Here is a 17,013-nt window from a genome sequence, read left to right on the forward strand (position 1 = left end):
AACAAAAACTGGCTACCATCCACAGTGTTAAAGAGGAATGTCTTTCTGAAGAAAAGAGAATGAACCTTTTTATTAACTTGTCAAGAAAACTTCCTGTTAATATGTTACACAGTTGCAGCTAATGTGTGACTTTTCAATCAGATCACTAAAGTGGCAGTGGGTTTAGTGCATGTTAGGAAAACAGGTCTTTCTGATTATGGTTACTGAGAAGCACTCGTTCATCAATAATGCTTCACCTCCAAAATTGTATTCCATTTCACTAAAATGCAGGGTTGCCTAAATAGAAACTTTAATTCTTCAGATTATGAGTTCCATAAAATTTTCCAGTGATACAATTGATTTATTAGTGTTAGAAATTTGGGCTTTAGTAGATGCTACTCATGAACTGTGTGATGTGTCTTCCATGATGATGTAATGTTATCAGCAAGAACTAAACATGGAACAGACCTTGATAGCAGGCTGCCAGTATTTTCATGGCTACTGTAAATAAATATCAAATATAACATCTAGGATAATATTGCAGTGTTGCTTAATATAGTTGATGCTAGTCTGCAGTGGCCATGGAAAGCATGATGGCATTCAAGGAGAACTGGGAGTGTTGTGTTTAATGTGGGTGTAAGCAGGACCTATTGTGGAGGCAGTATTGGGCAATAGCTGTGCTTATGCCTTTTATGTATCTTATATTACAGGTACTTGTTAAACAACTGGATAATATCCTGACTGCCATTCATGATGTGCTCAGTGAAAGGTAAATTGAAAAAATGCTCTAAAGGGGAAAAATAATGTCAGTATTAGTTTGAAATAGAGAGGGAAAAGTTTGAGAGAAAGTGATTTGCTAGTTTTGCATGGGTGTCCCATTGCAGGAACAGAATGAAATTGGGGGAAATAAAGGCTCTTAGGCATATCAACAGTTCTGTTGGGCTGTCTAGAGTACACCTCCCTTGGACAGAATGTGGAGGCACAAGTGTGGCTTTGGTGCTGTGGGTAGTGTGGAGTCTGTCTCAGGTGTGCTCACTCAGCTGGTGGAGCTGTGCACTGCTGTGCTGGGGTAGCTTCCAAAGTGAAATGAGTTTTTTTACAAGCTGAGTCATTTACATCCAATGAAGAATGTGTGTAGAGGATGCTGAGGTTTGTGTGGGCTTTTAGGTGCTTAGGTCAGTGTTATTTCCCAGACTCAGCTGCATATTAAGAACTATTTCTATTGGGTAGTGTGTTGCTAATAAAACAGCACATTTGCATACTTTTATTCCAGTTGATTTACTCCATAGAAATAATATTTCTTAGAATTTTATCTTAGCTTTGCCACTGCTGCCGTTAAGTAGGAGAGAAGCAGCTTCACTTCTGCATCTATTTTCTTTTGCTTTAGAAAATGCATAATTCTGTTCATGCTTCTGTTTTGCTGCCATGGCTGGAGATCCCAAGTTTCTTTTTTTCTCTCCAAAATTACAGTAGCAAATTGCTTCAGGAATTGAGACAGGAAGGAGCTTGCTGTCTTGGCCTTCTTTGTGCTTCTCTGAGCTACGAGGCTGAGAAGATCTTTAAATGGATTTTTAGCAAATTCAGTTCATCCACAAAAGATGAAGTTAAACTTCTTTATTTGTGTGCAACCTACAAAGCACTAGAGACTGTAGGAGAAAAGAAAGCATTTTCATCTTTAATGCAGGTAAGACTACAAGTTAAAACATGATTATTAATGATTTTCTCAGTGCAATGCTTGAATGAAGTTTTTAAACTGGAATGAACAGTAAGTAATGCTATATTGACATAATAAATAAATATCATTACAACTTTCTGAATGGGATTATTTGATTCTGGTTAAATTAGAAAAGAATGACAAGTCACATACTTTGATGCAACTTTCTAGTATTTATAGCAAATCCAAGAAGAATCTTTTTGAAACAAAAAGATAAACTTATGTGGAATGGTACACAAAACCCAACCTTTTGATTGTTATATGCCACCTCCTATTTACAATTTCTAACTGGAATTATGGGTAGATCTGAGAAGGAGTAGGATGTGTGCAGACAAGGTGATGTCCCTTTGTACAAGTTTTAGGGTTTCTTATTTTGGGTGTAGAAGAGCTATGGCCAGGTCTGTGCTCCAATTTAATAATTACTTTACAGAGCCAGAAAGCTTTGACAGAAGAAATAGGGCTTAAAATTACACAGTTGTTCTGTGGCTAAAGAGCTAAAGAAAAGTGTTCCCTGGCCCTGCCATATATCAAGCAAATGCCCCCTTGAAGTGATTATTTTCATGCAGTGTATGTGATGCCTTTTACATTTTGTTCCTGCAGAAGGAGTAGAGTTTTGTTGACTGAATAAAAGCAGTTTGTTCCAGTGTGTTGTCTCTCATGTTTAATATGAAATATCTGGTGCCTTTGCTTTTCAGCTTGTAATGACCAGCCTGCAGTCCATCCTAGAGAATGTTGATACACCAGAGTTACTGTGCAAGTGTGTCAAGTGCATCCTTCTGGTGTCTCGATGCTACCCACACATTTTCAGCACCAATTTTAGGGTAAGCTTTCTCTGTGCTTTGTGTTTTCTTTCTACAGTGGAAATGTTGGTGCATTAAGTTGGGTAATGGCTCTGTTTTCACAATTGCTTTGCAGGACACAGTGGACATCCTGGTTGGGTGGCACATAGATCATACCCAGAAACCTTCTTTGACACAACAGGTCTCTGGTAAGTTTGGCCAGAGGAGCTCATGGAGGGTCTCACAGCCTGCTCTGGCTTGCAGATGTTGGGGGTTTACTTACACCAGTTTGGGCCTTCTGACACGGAAGTTGACACAAAATCAAACTGAGTTTTTGGCTGTGTAGCATGATACTTTGTTCCTAACTTTTTAGCAAATTTACATTTTCCATTTTTTGCTGATTCTGGAAAAATGGGATGCTTTTTTCAGGGTACATTTAAACACCAATTGCTTTGTGCAGTCTTATAACAATCTTAAATTTATAGGTCTTAATATATCCTCCGTGAAAGGATATATTTTCTCTGTATGTACTTTTAGAAAATCTTCCTCATAAAGATACTGTACTGGCATTTAAAAATGGGGAGAGTTTTTCCAATTGCTTTATCATTTTTCTAGGAGTTATTCACAGCAAGTTTATTATTCTTGTGTCATAGCCCTAGATTCTGACCTTGATGTTTACTGATGTGGGGCAGAACTGTACCTTAAAAGGATTTTTGCAAAAGGACAGAAGAGAGAGATACAATTTGTATTTCTTTTAAAAACATCTGGTGTTAGTATTTTCATGTGGATGACCTCTTAGCTCAGCAACTTTTCCCTCAGAAATATGCAACTAAAATTTAATGATTGTATGTCACCCTGTATTAATTGGCTTGGTATTTTTGTACAGGATGGCTGCAGAGCTTGGAGCCCTTTTGGGTGGCTGATCTAACTTTTTCTACCACACTTTTGGGTCAGTTTTTGGAAGATATGGAAGCTTATGCTGAGGTAAACAAGACTTTATGGTATATACCAGAGTTAATTGTTATGGTTTTATTAATAAACCCACAGCTGTGATTTTTATGGCTGTATTACTTTTGTAGGCTTTCCTGGGGAAAAGAGGACCAAATTATGGAGTATAATTCAGTCACGTACAATGACCAGCTGCACAAATACTCATTAACTATTTAATTAGTATCACAACCAGGTTTTTAGCCATTGTTGATTGACAATATAGTGTTGTAGTAAAACTATAAACAATTGACCAAGCAGGAATGCCTTTATTTTTCAAGGGCTGATGTGAAGACAGCTCATGACTTTTCCTTGGTGCTTTCTCTAATTGTCCAACCTCTGAGTGTTTCAGAACTAGTAACTGTTGGGGAGAGAGAGGAAATCTTAATTCTTCAAAAGACTAATGATAAATCTGTCTTTTTAAAATAATGCAGCAGATTACATTGTGCAGGAAATAATACAGCAGGAATTGATGGAAAATGAGATTATATACATTTAATGTACTTAATTTTGACTTTGTAACCTTTGCTTAGTTAACAGGGCATAGAATTTGTCTGATGCTGTCATTAAAGGAAGAGCTTTCGGGTTGGGGGGGAGTGCTGTCTTTTAAGGTGTATATGCTCATATGAATATGTACCTACAGGTCAATTATACTGCATTGTGTATGTTAATATACAGGCCCTGTAGGTAAAATTGTACTTGGAGCATAATTGGTGTCACTCAAAGCAGAGTCAATAATTTGGTCAGTGTCCTTCTCTGTGCAGCAGGGCCTTTGCTGGGGCAGCTTTAGGATTCTCAGGGCGGAGCAGTAAATCACTGCTTATCAGGCTGGCTGCTGCTCTGCTCAATGTGTGTATTCTTAGTCACGGAAGAGTTTTAAGATAACGTGTGCTAACGTGGAGGAGGTGCTTCCAGCCAGTGTGTTTATCTCACAGTGGGGTAGAGCAAGGCTACAGCTCTGCTAATGAGATCAGCACTTCTGGGAATGTTCCCAGGCGCTGGTGCCAGCTGGCATGGGGTAGGCTGTTAGTGAACTATTGGTCTCCAGATTAACATAGTTCACATATGTGATGGGAATGGCCAAACATCTCCACTCCAGTTTGGGGATGGGAATTTTTTGGAAGACTGGTAAAAGTGTTCAGAAAACTGTTGTAACAGTGCAGCAATACAGATGATTATGTTCCAGAGACCAGGAACTTCATAAGCCTAAGGTTTAATTTACAAGATATAGTCTGAGTACTTTGTTTCAGTGGCTAAACTCATTGCTACTCTGTGACTTCTTGTTATTGTGCGCTTATATTCCACCTTCATGTGTGTGTAGTTAAGAGATACTGGATAAATACACCTGTAATTGGATTGTACAGTTTAATGTCTGGAAAAGAGATGAAGTACTTTCAGTCTCACATTTGGATGTTTTACCCATGTATGAGTTAATGGTGTGTGCTGATACACAAACCTTGTGTGCTGCAGGACCTGAGCCACGTGGCGTCAGGGGAGTCGGTGGATGAGGACGTTCCTCCCCCGTCGGTGTCGCTGCCCAAGCTGGCCGCCCTGCTGAGGGTGTTCAGCACCGTGGTGAGGAGCATCGGGGAGCGCTTCAGCCCCATCAGGGGACCACCCATCACAGAAGCTTATGTAACTGATGTAAGAGCTCCATTGCTGTGCCTTTCTTGGTTACTCAAATGTTTTGTCACCATCCAGCAATGCATGCCATTGACTGAGCTGATTTAGGCTTTTTGAACGTTATATGAATGTGTATATTCTCAACTTTGAGTAAATCTATTTTTTCCAAGAAATATGCTACAATGCTTTAATAAAAGTATAGATTGTAATAGTGGCACATGAAAATTGTATCAGAAATTAACTTTTTTAGACATTTTAACTTCATGTGGCTGGGTTTGCGTGTTATCTTTGAGACCATGTTATTGTTTATTCAGATAACTATGCCACTATGGAAACTTGAATTCTACTTATGAGTTTGATTTTATAAAATGTGATGGTTTTTATTTGTGTTGAAATTTTATCTATTGAATCTGATAGCAAACTTTTCTAGCTTTATAGTATAGGATGGTGGAAACTCAGAATAAATATTATATAATATGCAAAGTAGCTGATATAGTTCTGTAATGGGTGAGGAGATAAGATAAAAATACCTGCACTCGAACTCTTGTGGCTGCTGGATGACCTGCCCAGCTGGAATTTATGTCCTTGAGAATTTTGTGAGAGACACAACTTCTTGGGTAAATAAGTGTATGGATTTCCCATTTGAAGACAAGACAGTTATGTAACTTCTGCATTAATCTGCAGGGGATTCTTGTGACAAAAGTTCAAGAAAACTCATCTGTCTTTTTCAAGGGGAGTTCTGTTGATGTTAGTTGGAGCTGAACAGAACTGTGAATCATGAATTTAGGTTTTGTAGATCTCTAACTGAATTGGAAACCAAGCAGTTGAAAGTTTGTTTTTTCTTACACTTCTAAAGTGTAATGTCAAGATGACATTTTTCAGAATAGAATCGAACAAGCTGCAGAGCAGGTGATGGGACAGGATATCAAATGGGTGTGAATACAATTAATTAGCATCTCTCTTTAATGGAGTTTAACTCAGTTGTGTTTTTGATTTTGCAGGTTCTGTACAGAGTAATGAGATGTGTGACTGCAGCAAACCAAGTGTTCTTTTCTGAAGCTGTGCTTACAGCTGCCAATGAGTGTGTTGGGGTTTTACTTGGCAGCCTGGATCCCAGTATGACCATACACTGTGACATGGTCATCACCTATGGATTAGATCAGATGGAAAATTGTCAGACTTGTGGCACTGACTACGTCATTTCAGTCCTGAATCTGTTGACACTGGTTTGTACATGTTTTTATTCTTGTAAGGGACTAGAAAAACAATATTTTGATCAATCTTTAATAATTAGTAAAAATTCAGGTAAAGTTACTTATTTTTGTGTTTATCCCCAGATTGTTGAACAAATAAATACAAAACTACCATCATCATTTGTAGAGAAATTATTTATACCAGAGTCTAAACTACTTGTTCTTCGTTATCATAAGGAGAAAGAGGTAAGAGGAAGTAAATTCTACAGGTGTGTTCCAACAGCCTTCATGCACTTCCTAGAATTAAGCTGTAAAACTTAAGCTGTAAAGCTCATCTTCAATACATTTTTTAGTCTTAACTGAATATCTGAAACTTCTGGAAAGGCGGATATAGTTACTTCTTTGTTTTAGCACTTAGATTTGATAAGAAATTGGCAAGTTTTTGTTATCATGCCAGGTAGAGAAGCCTTAGTTCATCTGGCTTTGATACTCAGTGTGTTGGGTGGATGATCTAGAAAATAATTAATAGAGTCTGTAAGTAAGAGGTACAGAAAACTGAAGATAGGTATCTGTATCAGACTAAGCTATTCATAGATAAAGAAGAGTGATCTTAAAGTCTTTGTTGCTGATTAGTGTGTTTTATGATTGTTTGTTTTAATCAGTTATTGCTGTAATTATGTTCTCAAGGTCGTTGCAGCAGCCCTTGCTGTATACCAAGCTGTATTGAGCCTGAAGAACATTCCTGTTCTGGAGACTGCTTACAGGTTGATTCTAGGAGAAATGACCTGTGCTTTAAATAGTCTACTCCATAGTTTACATCTTCCTGAGGCCTGTTCTGAAATCCAGCATGACTCTTTCAAGAAGCTTATATCCAATGTGGATAATGCCAAGTTTGTTGTTATATTTGACCTCAGTGCTCTAAGTACTATTGGAAATGCTAAAAACTCATTAATTGGGGTGAGTAAAAACTCAACAGACAGTTCATATAATAAGTGTAAAAAATACTTCTTTACTTAAAATTAATGTATTACACCAGTAGGGCACATATGTATAACTAAAATGATCATATTTGTCTCTCAACTTCCTAAGTTTTAGAAAAACTCCCAGTGTTACAACTCAGGGGAAACAGTGGGTGGATTGTATCTCCAGTTGTTGCATAATGAAAAGCAGTTTCTAGGGAAGAGCATCTTATCAGGGTTATTAAGGGTTTAATGCCAAGATCATCATAGTAATTGCTTTTGAAACTCAAGACAGATAAAAGCAGCTGTAAAGTGTCCTTTGGTAGTATATTAGACATATGAAAAAGCTTTCCAGATCTTTCCATATAAAAACATTAACTACTTTTAACAGACTTCTAACAATGGGAAAGAAAATAGTTACAGTCAGAAAATAATAGAGTTAAATTATTTCCTGTGGGGAAAAAGGGAAAGACATTATATGATGCTATGAAAATTACAGTTAAAAGTAGATCCTAGTTTTTATGTTTCTGTGATTGTTTTATAGATGTGGGCCCTTTCACCAACTGTGTTTGCACTGCTGAGTAAAAACCTGATGATTGTTCATGGTGACATAGCAGTTCACTTCCCTGCTGTCCAGTATGCAGTGCTCTACACACTGTACTCACACTGCTCCAGGTATGGGGTTGGATAATTCAGCATATTTTAAGAGCACTAGGATGGACTGATGTGGATAGAATATATTGTTGGAGGGATGAAATGGAATAGGCTGTTACAATCAAGCTTTTGCCCAAACTTCCTTAATTAATTTTTACTTTCATTAATTGCAGAGAAGCTGTATCTCAGCCAGGAAAGCATATCCTGGCTTAAAGTTGGCCTTTTATTCAAAGGCAGATTAGAAATCTTGTTTGAATAGAGATAACTGAGGGAGAACTCCACTGAAAGTAAATTGTGAAAGATTATTTACTATTTTGCCTTAATGAGAGATCTGGGAGGGGTAATGAGATGTAAACAACAGATGTAAATACATTTTAGACCTTATTAATACAAACTGTTGTTAAAGTAAGGGAATATACAGTTTTAACTCTTACTCTACGTTCTTAGCTGTGGTGATTTTTCACTAAGCTTTGGATACCAGATGCAGTTGAGAACATGTTACTGACCTGCATGGACTGATAGCAAATTGTAGCTTTTTCTTTTAGGCTAGGGATCAAAATATTTAGGTTTTGACCGAGTATGGTGTGTGTGTGTGCATGTGTTCATTTAACTTTCTTGCTGAGTGTTGATGTTTTTCTCCTCCTGTAAACTTCAGGGAAGTATCTCAAATCTTGGGGTGGTTTTACAGTTTGTTTTTCCTTGCCTTTCCAGGCACGACCATTTCATATCCAGTAGCCTCAGTTCTTCCTCTCCCTCTCTGTTTGATGGAGCAGTTATAAGTACTGTAACTACAGCAACAAAAAAACATTTCTCAATCATACTGAACCTTTTGGGGCTACTGCTTAAGAAGGATAACCTTACTCAAGATACCAGGTAAGGAAAATATTCTTAGAAATTGGGAATTTTTTTTTTTGCCCAGTAGAATACATTAATTCAGAAACCAGGGTAATTTGAATTTGTAAAACTTGGGGTAAATTTAACCTGTCAAATGTTTGAGTTTATTATACACTATTAGTGAAATTGTGGAAAAAAGTAGCTGCTTGTTTTTATATATGAAAACTAGAGAAGTTGAAGCCTTTCTATGATCTATCCAGTAGAAGCAGAACTATCAAAATTCACTGGAAGAAAGCGTTTGCTCACTGAAAGCATCCTTAACAAAATGCTGTGAAAGCTGGGGACATCTTTAAAGTTAAGAAATAACTTGTTTAGAAAGTGTGAGCTATGGTGTGATACTGATGTACAACGTGAAGTGGTTTGAAAGAACCTTTCTGTAACTCTGTAGAGTGACTAAACTCTTGGTTTTTGAAGGAAACTGCTTACAACATGGGCTTTGGAAGTGGCTCTTCTGATGAAGAAGTCAGAAACATATGCACCGTTATTTTCTCTCCCATCTTTTCACAACTTTTGCAAAGGACTTTTAGCAAACAGTAAGATATTGCATATTTTTACTTAACTGTCTTTTACATTTCAAAATTAAGTGCATAAATTGCCTTTTCCCACTGATAGTAGCAACTGTACTTGTTTCATTTACTTTAGGGATGCTTCAAGGTTGTATTGTGCAAGAACTTAGACTTTTCTTATGTTTTTTTTTAAAGTGGATCCCTGCCTGTTACTGAAACAATTAATTTTCTTAAAATAAATTGTAATCTTAAGAGATTTGATGCATCACTGACATTTTTGGTAGATCAATTTCCCAGTCACAAACCATTTATCAAAAGCACCGGCCCAGTTCTGTGATGTATTCAGTTCCAAGATCTGTAAATAATATGGGAACAAATGCAGAGTAGTGCAGAAGTTACCTAATTCCAGCAAGAATAACTTGGTTTTTCTCCTTTCAACTCCTTAATTCAGCACTTCTGGAAGATGTGAACATTTGTCTTCAAGCATGTAGTAGCCTCCATGCCCTGTCTTCCTCCCTTCCAGATGACCTTTTACAGAGGTACTTGCACAGAGTTCTGTAAGTTATTAGAATTCTGCTGATGATGGTGATATTCACCCTTCTTCCCTTCTTGATGCTGCAGGTGTGTTGATGTGTGTCGTGTTCAGCTTGTCCACAGTGGTGCTCGTGTGAGACAAGCTTTTGGAAAGCTGCTGAAGTCAATTCGTTTGGATGTTGTGTTGAGGTGAGTTGCTCAGACCAACTTCAGTGTAAATAATGGTTTAGTTTTTCAGGGACACTTGAAATTAGAAATAATGCCAGTGGACTGTCATCATGTTGTCTTAGTTCAAAATCAAAAAGCATGAACTTACAGTGGTAGTTCTGGGTTGATGGTTGGGCTTGATGATCTTAAAGGTCTCATCCAACCCTCTGTGATTCTAAGTGTCTTGCCATCTGTCCTGTGCTTTTACTGGTCTAAGAACAGTATGTAGTACACAAAGTAATTAATAAATTTGATTAGTTCTGCATCACTTCTTGAAGCAAACACTGAATATCTGTAAGGTCCCTTTTGTCCAGAGCTTCAGCAATATTATGTCCTGTAATTTGCCTTGAAGACCTGAACTCTGAAAGAACTTGGTATTAATACCAAGGCATGTAATTACTTCTAGTCATTACCTATAGATATAATGTGTGTGTAACTCTCTTACAAACCTTGTTTTGGTTTATTCAAGTACATTACAGCATGGGTTGTTTTCCCTCTCTTCTTGCAGTAACCGTACCCACACTGAAATACAAGAAATTTCTTTGGCTATAAGAAGTCATATGAGCAAAGCTCCAAGTAACACATTCCACCCACAGGATTTCTCTGATGTCATCAGTTTTATTTTGTATGGAAACCTCCACCGAACTGGGTAAGAACTCCTTGTAGAACTGAAATCTATCGGTGTTGAATTTGTAGTAAACAAGTCCAAGTTACATTTAGTTAAAAATTTGTAATTATCATTATAAACTATGTTGCTTTACTTTCAAACTTTTTTAAATACTTCTAAGTATTTATGAATGTCTTACATACACACCTTTGGGCATATTTTCCTATGTACATTGCTGCTTGGAAGTTAATTTTGTGAGAGATCTGTTTGTGAACAATAGGGAGATGAAGTGTGTACAGTATGAACTTGTCAATGCACTGATGTTTCCTTTCAGGAAGGATAACTGGTTAGAAAGGTTATTCTATAGCTGTCAAAGGCTGGATAAGAGAGATCAGCCCACCATCCCTCGGAACCTGCTGAAGACTGATGCTGTGCTGTGGCAATGGGCTGTCTGGGAAGCAGCTCAGTTCACTGTGCTCTCAAAGCTAAGAACTCCTCTGGGGAGAGCCCAAGATACATTTCAAACAATTGAAGGTAAAGTAAAAAATATACTTTATTTTGATGAGATTTTTTGGTAAGGTTGTGAGGCAAAGGTGTTCATGTCTAAGGCAAGAGGCACAATGGATTTATTTTTCAGTGCATAGAGATTTTAAAGATTCTGCATAATTACTGTTAACTTGTGGTAGATTTTGAGAGCTAGCATTGCTATCCCTTTGCACATTTAAATACAATACCCTTTGGTAACTCTTTTTTCCCCATGTTTTGGTAAAATGTGCAGGTATTATTAGGAGCCTTGCAGCCCACACATTAAACCCTGATCAAGATGTCAGCCAGTGGACTACTGCAGACAATGATGAAGGACACAGTAGCAACCAGCTCAGGCTTGTTCTCCTTCTGCAGTATTTGGAGAACTTGGAAAAACTGATGTACAATGCATATGAAGGATGTGCCAATGCCCTTACCTCTCCACCCAAGGTTTGTTTATCTTGCAGTGCTGATGTTGGTTGGAACAGTCTGGTGAATGAACAGTGTCTTCAGGATTGTTCAGTTCTTAGCCATGGAATTCCAGAAAAACTTCTTAACGTTTGAGTCTCCTAAAACACTTTGGCTTTAACTTTGGCATATTCCTACAGAGCATGTTAAACCAGGCTTTGTTTCTGGAGTACCAGCTTGCATAGTGGTACAAATCCAGCAAGACTGTAGTACCTCTGATTTGTACCAGTCACTTATTTGTAGATTGTCAGCAGCCCTATTATACAGTAACACAGTTATTTAAAGCTTTAATTGCTTTTTGGGGACTGTAGTAATTATTTATAAGCAACATACCCCGTTGTGTATTTCTAAGTGCAAAGCATTCTTCACTGTAGAAACAAGCTGTTTAATTACCAGACTTTGATGTGACAGTAATACATGATTTATAGTCAGTGCATATTAAGACTTCTGGCCTGCCAGTGTTCCTGGCCAGTTGCATTCTACATGTGATTTCACACAACTTACATTAATAAAATTAATGATTAATTGAAGACTGGAGAAAACAAACCTTCCTGCCTTTGATATCAATCTTAAGTACTTAACTGTTTAGGTTTGTGCAGAGGGATGTTGTTGTGAAACTTCTTTCCTGTCTCTGAAGGTTATCAGGACGTTCTTTTACACCAACCGCCAGACGTGCCAGGACTGGCTGACACGGATTAGACTGTCCATCATGAGAGTGGGACTGCTGGCTGGCCAGCCTGCTGTCACAGTCAGGCATGGATTTGATTTACTCACAGAAATGAAAACTAATAATAGTATCTCTCAGGTACTCTCTTTTCAACCTCTGTGGACTACTGCAGAAATATTCACTATGATATTCTAAAAGAAGTAAGCTAAGGCAACCAGTAGTTACTAAACCAAGTGGTATGTAAAAGAATGAGTTATTTAAAGCCACATTTTTAATTTGTATGTTTTTATTGTGGTTGTGATACTGTGGATTGGAGGTTAAGATGTACTGAACACATGTGGTCATATACTACACAGGAACGAATGCTAGAGTTAATTCACAGTTTTAATTGAGCAATTTCTAATTTAGTGGAAACCTTGTGAAACTGGTGCTGCATTTGTGTGAGGCCATACCAAACTTGTGGTAGTGTGATGTTTTTGTGTCATGGGAGTACCCTTCCTCTAACTAGCAGCAGCCAAGTTCAAGGGTGGGATGGAAGGATAAAGTAGTTAAAGCCTTCTTGAAAGGGTTGAATACTTTCTTCAGTAATTGATTTGATTTGCTTAAATGTTTTACCAGAGGAGGTTTGCTAGTTCTTTGTTACTTTGTGCTCCCTTACAAATTCTCATACAGGTACAAAGCCACCACACAGTGATTGCTCACCATTGGTGTTCAGGCTGTGGGTTCACAGCACAGACTCTTCCCTTGGCTCCCCTGCTCTTCCAAAAGCAGTGCAGTGGATGGGATCAGGAGCACTTGTAGATGTGCATAGTGAAATACTGCTTCACCATTTCTGAGCATTCACCCACAGACAGGGGGCTCTTGCATTAGATGAGTTTGTTAAATAATGCTTTTGGTTTGCATTTAGGGAAATGAATTGGAAGTGACAATTATGATGCTGGTAGAAGCATTATGTGAGCTTCACTGTCCTGAAGCTATTCAGGGGATTGCTGTCTGGTCTTCTGCTGTAGTTGGGAAGAGCCTCTCCTGGATCAATTCCGTAGCTCAGCAAGCAGAAGGACGGTAAGCTTTCACAAATTATTGGATGCTACAAACTTGGATGTTTTTTCCTTCTAGGAAAAGTTCTGCTTGAGTCTTTTAAACTGTGGCATGAGTCAAGGCTGCTGATGAACTTCCATGTCAATTATACTCAGTGAATCTTTTCAGAGATGTTATATGTATTTAATCAGTATTCAGATTAAAATTGTGACAGGCAAATATAAAACTCATTTATTTCTTTCTTTTTCTACTTGATTTGAAGTTTACATTAAAAGTTTCATGGACAAGCTTTTATCAAATGCTATAACCTGAAAATTCAGCCAGCAACCTCATATCCTATCCTAATCCCTTTCTTTTGCTGAAGGTGATATGAGTATTGGAGTAAAATAATGCTCAAAATCTAGTTCATTTACAAAAAAACCAAAAACCCAGCCTCGTTCTTTAAGATGCTGACTGAAATATTGAATTGTTTTAGGTTTGAAAAAGCAACTGCAGAATACCAGGAGCACCTCTGCTCCATGACTGGAGTGGATTGCTGTATAACAGGCTTTGACAAGACTGTTCTGAAGTTGGCCAATTCCAACAGTGTGAACAATGCCAGCCCAAAGCATTCCCTGAATGGTCAGTGTTTGTTTTCTTTTTAAGAGAAATACAACTGTGTAAATGTGTACATAAAATAAGAACATTCAGTGATACAGCCATGGTGATGTCTGACTCTGAAATCTGAAAACCTGTTTCTGTCTGCAGTTAAACTGAACCAATTAATGCCCTTGAAACCAATATTATGTGTAGATAGGAGGGTTTGCAGTACTGAGGTCTAGCTGAATGAAACTAAAGGTAATAGGTAAAATATTTTGTAACTTACTAATTTAAATCTAGTTTATTTTAGATCATCATAACGTAAACCTTAGTGTTTATGACATAATTGTATCATAAATGCACTAGTTACTCAGAGATTTTTAACTTCTAAGACTTGGTTGCAGTATTCTGTTTCATCTTTGAAAATGAACATCCTTTGTTCCTAATTTAGTAGTTCTGTTTTTCTGTTTTGATGTTCCTTTACAGATATAAACTAAATTTTTTCAAAACCTCATCTGAAAAGGTTCTCTTTTCCCTTAGAAAAAGTGTCAGTGGAAGAATCCTGTAAAAGTTGTGTATCTTTGTGTACCTTTGATTTTTTTAAAAATTAATAGTTTTTCTTGACAAAAGATACAGAAATAATGTTTGAGTAATAGAACTGCTGTTTGAAAATATATATATAAGTGTGTGTTTATATAAAATTTTTTCATTCCCTAGGAGAAACTAGAAAAACTGTTCTGACTAAGCCAAGTGAGTCTTCACCTGAAGTGATAAACTACCTGGGTAACAAGGCATGTGAATGTTACATTTCCATTGCTGACTGGTCTGCTGTTCAGGAGTGGCAAAACATGGTCCATGAACTGAAGAAAAGCAATAGTAATACCTCAATCAACCTGAAAGCAGATTTTAACTACATAAAGTAAGGGTATAATTCATTTTTTCCACAGTACCTAAGAGTTCATTGTTTTGCAGCTGAAATATTAAAGTTTTAATGGATTTTAAAAATTGGATGTCAGTTTCTAAGTAGAGGCATAGAAAGAAGAGAGGGGTGTTCTTGGGAGGGTGAAAACTTGGCCATGGCATTTACAGATGAAGAGATAACATTCTAAATAGCTACTGTAGCTTTCTGGCTGTTGAGGCTGCTTAGTATTCAAGAGATAAATCTTTTCATTGAAGAAAAAAAGATGCCAAATTTATTCTGCTTTACTCAGCAAAAAATGAATCCTTTTGCACAACTTAAATAAAATGTATCTCAGTGGTTCTTAAAAATATCCTAATGTACTAATTAATGGAAAAAGTAGTGGCCAAGACCACTTGTTTCCTATGAGTTTTTTAGTTTGGTTTTTTTTTTTAATGAAATTTAGAATTGTAGCTTGTGCATTTATTTCCTGATCTTTGATATTTTTCTAGTTAATGAAAAAATACTTGTGACATTGATTAGACCTTCAAAGTTTAAGTATAGTTTCTTTTTATTTGACAACTTGATTGCTTTCCATTCCTGCATGATTGTGGTAAACATAGTAAAATCCTTTTGGCTGAAATTTCTTGACTTGAAAATAAAAAGCACAGAAGGAAGCAGTGAAATAAAATCTGCAGATCTGAAAAGGTGACTGCTTCTGTCAGAGAAAGGAGCTTTTCTTTCCCTTTGGTACTGGATTCTTTCATTTGTTGCAGAACTAGTGCCTTTTATTGATGTATGTGATAATTGAGATTTTTTGCTTAGAATTAGTCATAAGTGCTCTGTAGGATTTGGAGTTAGTCTTGAGTCTTTTCTTTTTGCTGTGTAATAAACTTGGCAACTAGAGTGAAGTAAAAAATATGAAAATAAAACTATAAATGTTAAATTGCAGATCTTTGAGCAGCTTTGAATCTGGACAACTTACTGAATGCATTGAACAACTAGAATTATTACCAGGAGAAAATATCAACCTGCTTGCAGGGGGATCCAAAGAAAAAATAGGTATAAATGCATAAATTAACATTTACTTCAAATGCAAAATAAATAATTCTTTGTGCATCTCTATAAATGACAGACTGAAACATTGAATGCAGTTTGCTGTGTTCAGTGGACTGACCATAACCCTTAATAATCAAGCTTCAAAATGTTTGGCAATGGTCATCCTAAATGTTGATGCAAATGTGTTTTCTGGAGTTTATGTGACTGTTTATAAGTAAACTATGATGAATATTCATAATAGAATATTATGAATACATACACATATAAAAATATATATTTTTAAAAGAGGGTTTTTTTCCTAACTTCCTTACTGTGAAAAATGCATTATCAGATGGTGAAACATGATAAAATTTGGCAGTTCTAGTTGGTTTCAATTGTTTAATCTCCATGTAGACATGAAGAAGCTCCTTCCTAATATGCTAAGTCCTGATCCAAGAGAACTTCAAAAAGCAGTTGAAGTACAGCTTTTGAGAAGTTCAGTATGTCTGGCAACAGCTGTAAACCACATAGAACAGGAGCAAAAGTGGCAGTCAATATCTGAGTAAGTTGAAATGTGCTATGAATTAATGTGAAAACTGTGAAAACCTGTTCTAGTTTGTTAAACATAACTTTGTGTAAAGCTTCAGCATCCATGGCAGTTCTAGCTGTTGTGAGTTATAAGCTTACTGAGGAAAAATAAGATTGCTTAACATGGAATTCATGTAGTTTATAAAGTACTTGAGTTGATAAAGTACTTCTGTGTCAGTGTAATAATAAAGTATTGTAACATAACTTGTATGATATTGCAACACTTTCTCACCATCCTTTTAAAGATACTGATTTTGTTTTTTCTTCAGTAATTTTGATATCACTATTCACTCTTACAGTCTAGCTAAGAAAAATGACTGTCCTGACCCTTTAATTTCAGAAATCTTATCAAGTACCTGAAGCAAACCTCCCGCATTGCCATTGGGCCTTTGAGGCTTTCCACGCTCACCGTGTCTCAGTCTTTACCAGTGTTGAGCACTCTTCAGTTGTACTGTTCTTCTGCTCTGGAAAACACTGTATGCAACAGGCTGACATCAGAGGTAATTCTTTGTGTTTAAAACCTAAATTGGGAAAATGTCTTTTGCCATGTCATATTGTGGAGTATTGAATATAAAA

The 17,013-nt window shown here is 36.9% G+C and overlaps 1 protein-coding gene across 1 annotated transcript in view; it reads left to right on the forward strand.

Moving 5' to 3' along the window:
- SMG1 (SMG1 nonsense mediated mRNA decay associated PI3K related kinase) overlaps nucleotides 1-17,013 on the forward strand; it is a 60,956-nt gene that overhangs the window by 16,513 nt on the left and 27,430 nt on the right. The window contains exons 5-28 of the mRNA XM_058035161.1: nucleotides 690-748; nucleotides 1,450-1,663; nucleotides 2,389-2,514; nucleotides 2,609-2,681; nucleotides 3,359-3,456; nucleotides 4,930-5,103; nucleotides 6,084-6,308; nucleotides 6,420-6,521; nucleotides 6,963-7,232; nucleotides 7,779-7,909; nucleotides 8,600-8,761; nucleotides 9,197-9,315; nucleotides 9,740-9,827; nucleotides 9,910-10,011; nucleotides 10,538-10,678; nucleotides 10,971-11,170; nucleotides 11,415-11,611; nucleotides 12,267-12,434; nucleotides 13,204-13,358; nucleotides 13,810-13,955; nucleotides 14,631-14,832; nucleotides 15,764-15,873; nucleotides 16,264-16,411; nucleotides 16,778-16,937. Coding sequence (XP_057891144.1) covers nucleotides 690-748; nucleotides 1,450-1,663; nucleotides 2,389-2,514; nucleotides 2,609-2,681; nucleotides 3,359-3,456; nucleotides 4,930-5,103; nucleotides 6,084-6,308; nucleotides 6,420-6,521; nucleotides 6,963-7,232; nucleotides 7,779-7,909; nucleotides 8,600-8,761; nucleotides 9,197-9,315; nucleotides 9,740-9,827; nucleotides 9,910-10,011; nucleotides 10,538-10,678; nucleotides 10,971-11,170; nucleotides 11,415-11,611; nucleotides 12,267-12,434; nucleotides 13,204-13,358; nucleotides 13,810-13,955; nucleotides 14,631-14,832; nucleotides 15,764-15,873; nucleotides 16,264-16,411; nucleotides 16,778-16,937 — 3,570 coding nt within the window. The remainder of the gene's footprint in view (nucleotides 1-689; nucleotides 749-1,449; nucleotides 1,664-2,388; nucleotides 2,515-2,608; nucleotides 2,682-3,358; nucleotides 3,457-4,929; nucleotides 5,104-6,083; nucleotides 6,309-6,419; nucleotides 6,522-6,962; nucleotides 7,233-7,778; nucleotides 7,910-8,599; nucleotides 8,762-9,196; nucleotides 9,316-9,739; nucleotides 9,828-9,909; nucleotides 10,012-10,537; nucleotides 10,679-10,970; nucleotides 11,171-11,414; nucleotides 11,612-12,266; nucleotides 12,435-13,203; nucleotides 13,359-13,809; nucleotides 13,956-14,630; nucleotides 14,833-15,763; nucleotides 15,874-16,263; nucleotides 16,412-16,777; nucleotides 16,938-17,013) is intronic.

The sequence above is a fragment of the Melospiza georgiana genome, chromosome 16 (genome assembly GCF_028018845.1).
Source record: "Melospiza georgiana isolate bMelGeo1 chromosome 16, bMelGeo1.pri, whole genome shotgun sequence".
Taxonomy (NCBI): Eukaryota; Metazoa; Chordata; class Aves; order Passeriformes; family Passerellidae; genus Melospiza; species Melospiza georgiana.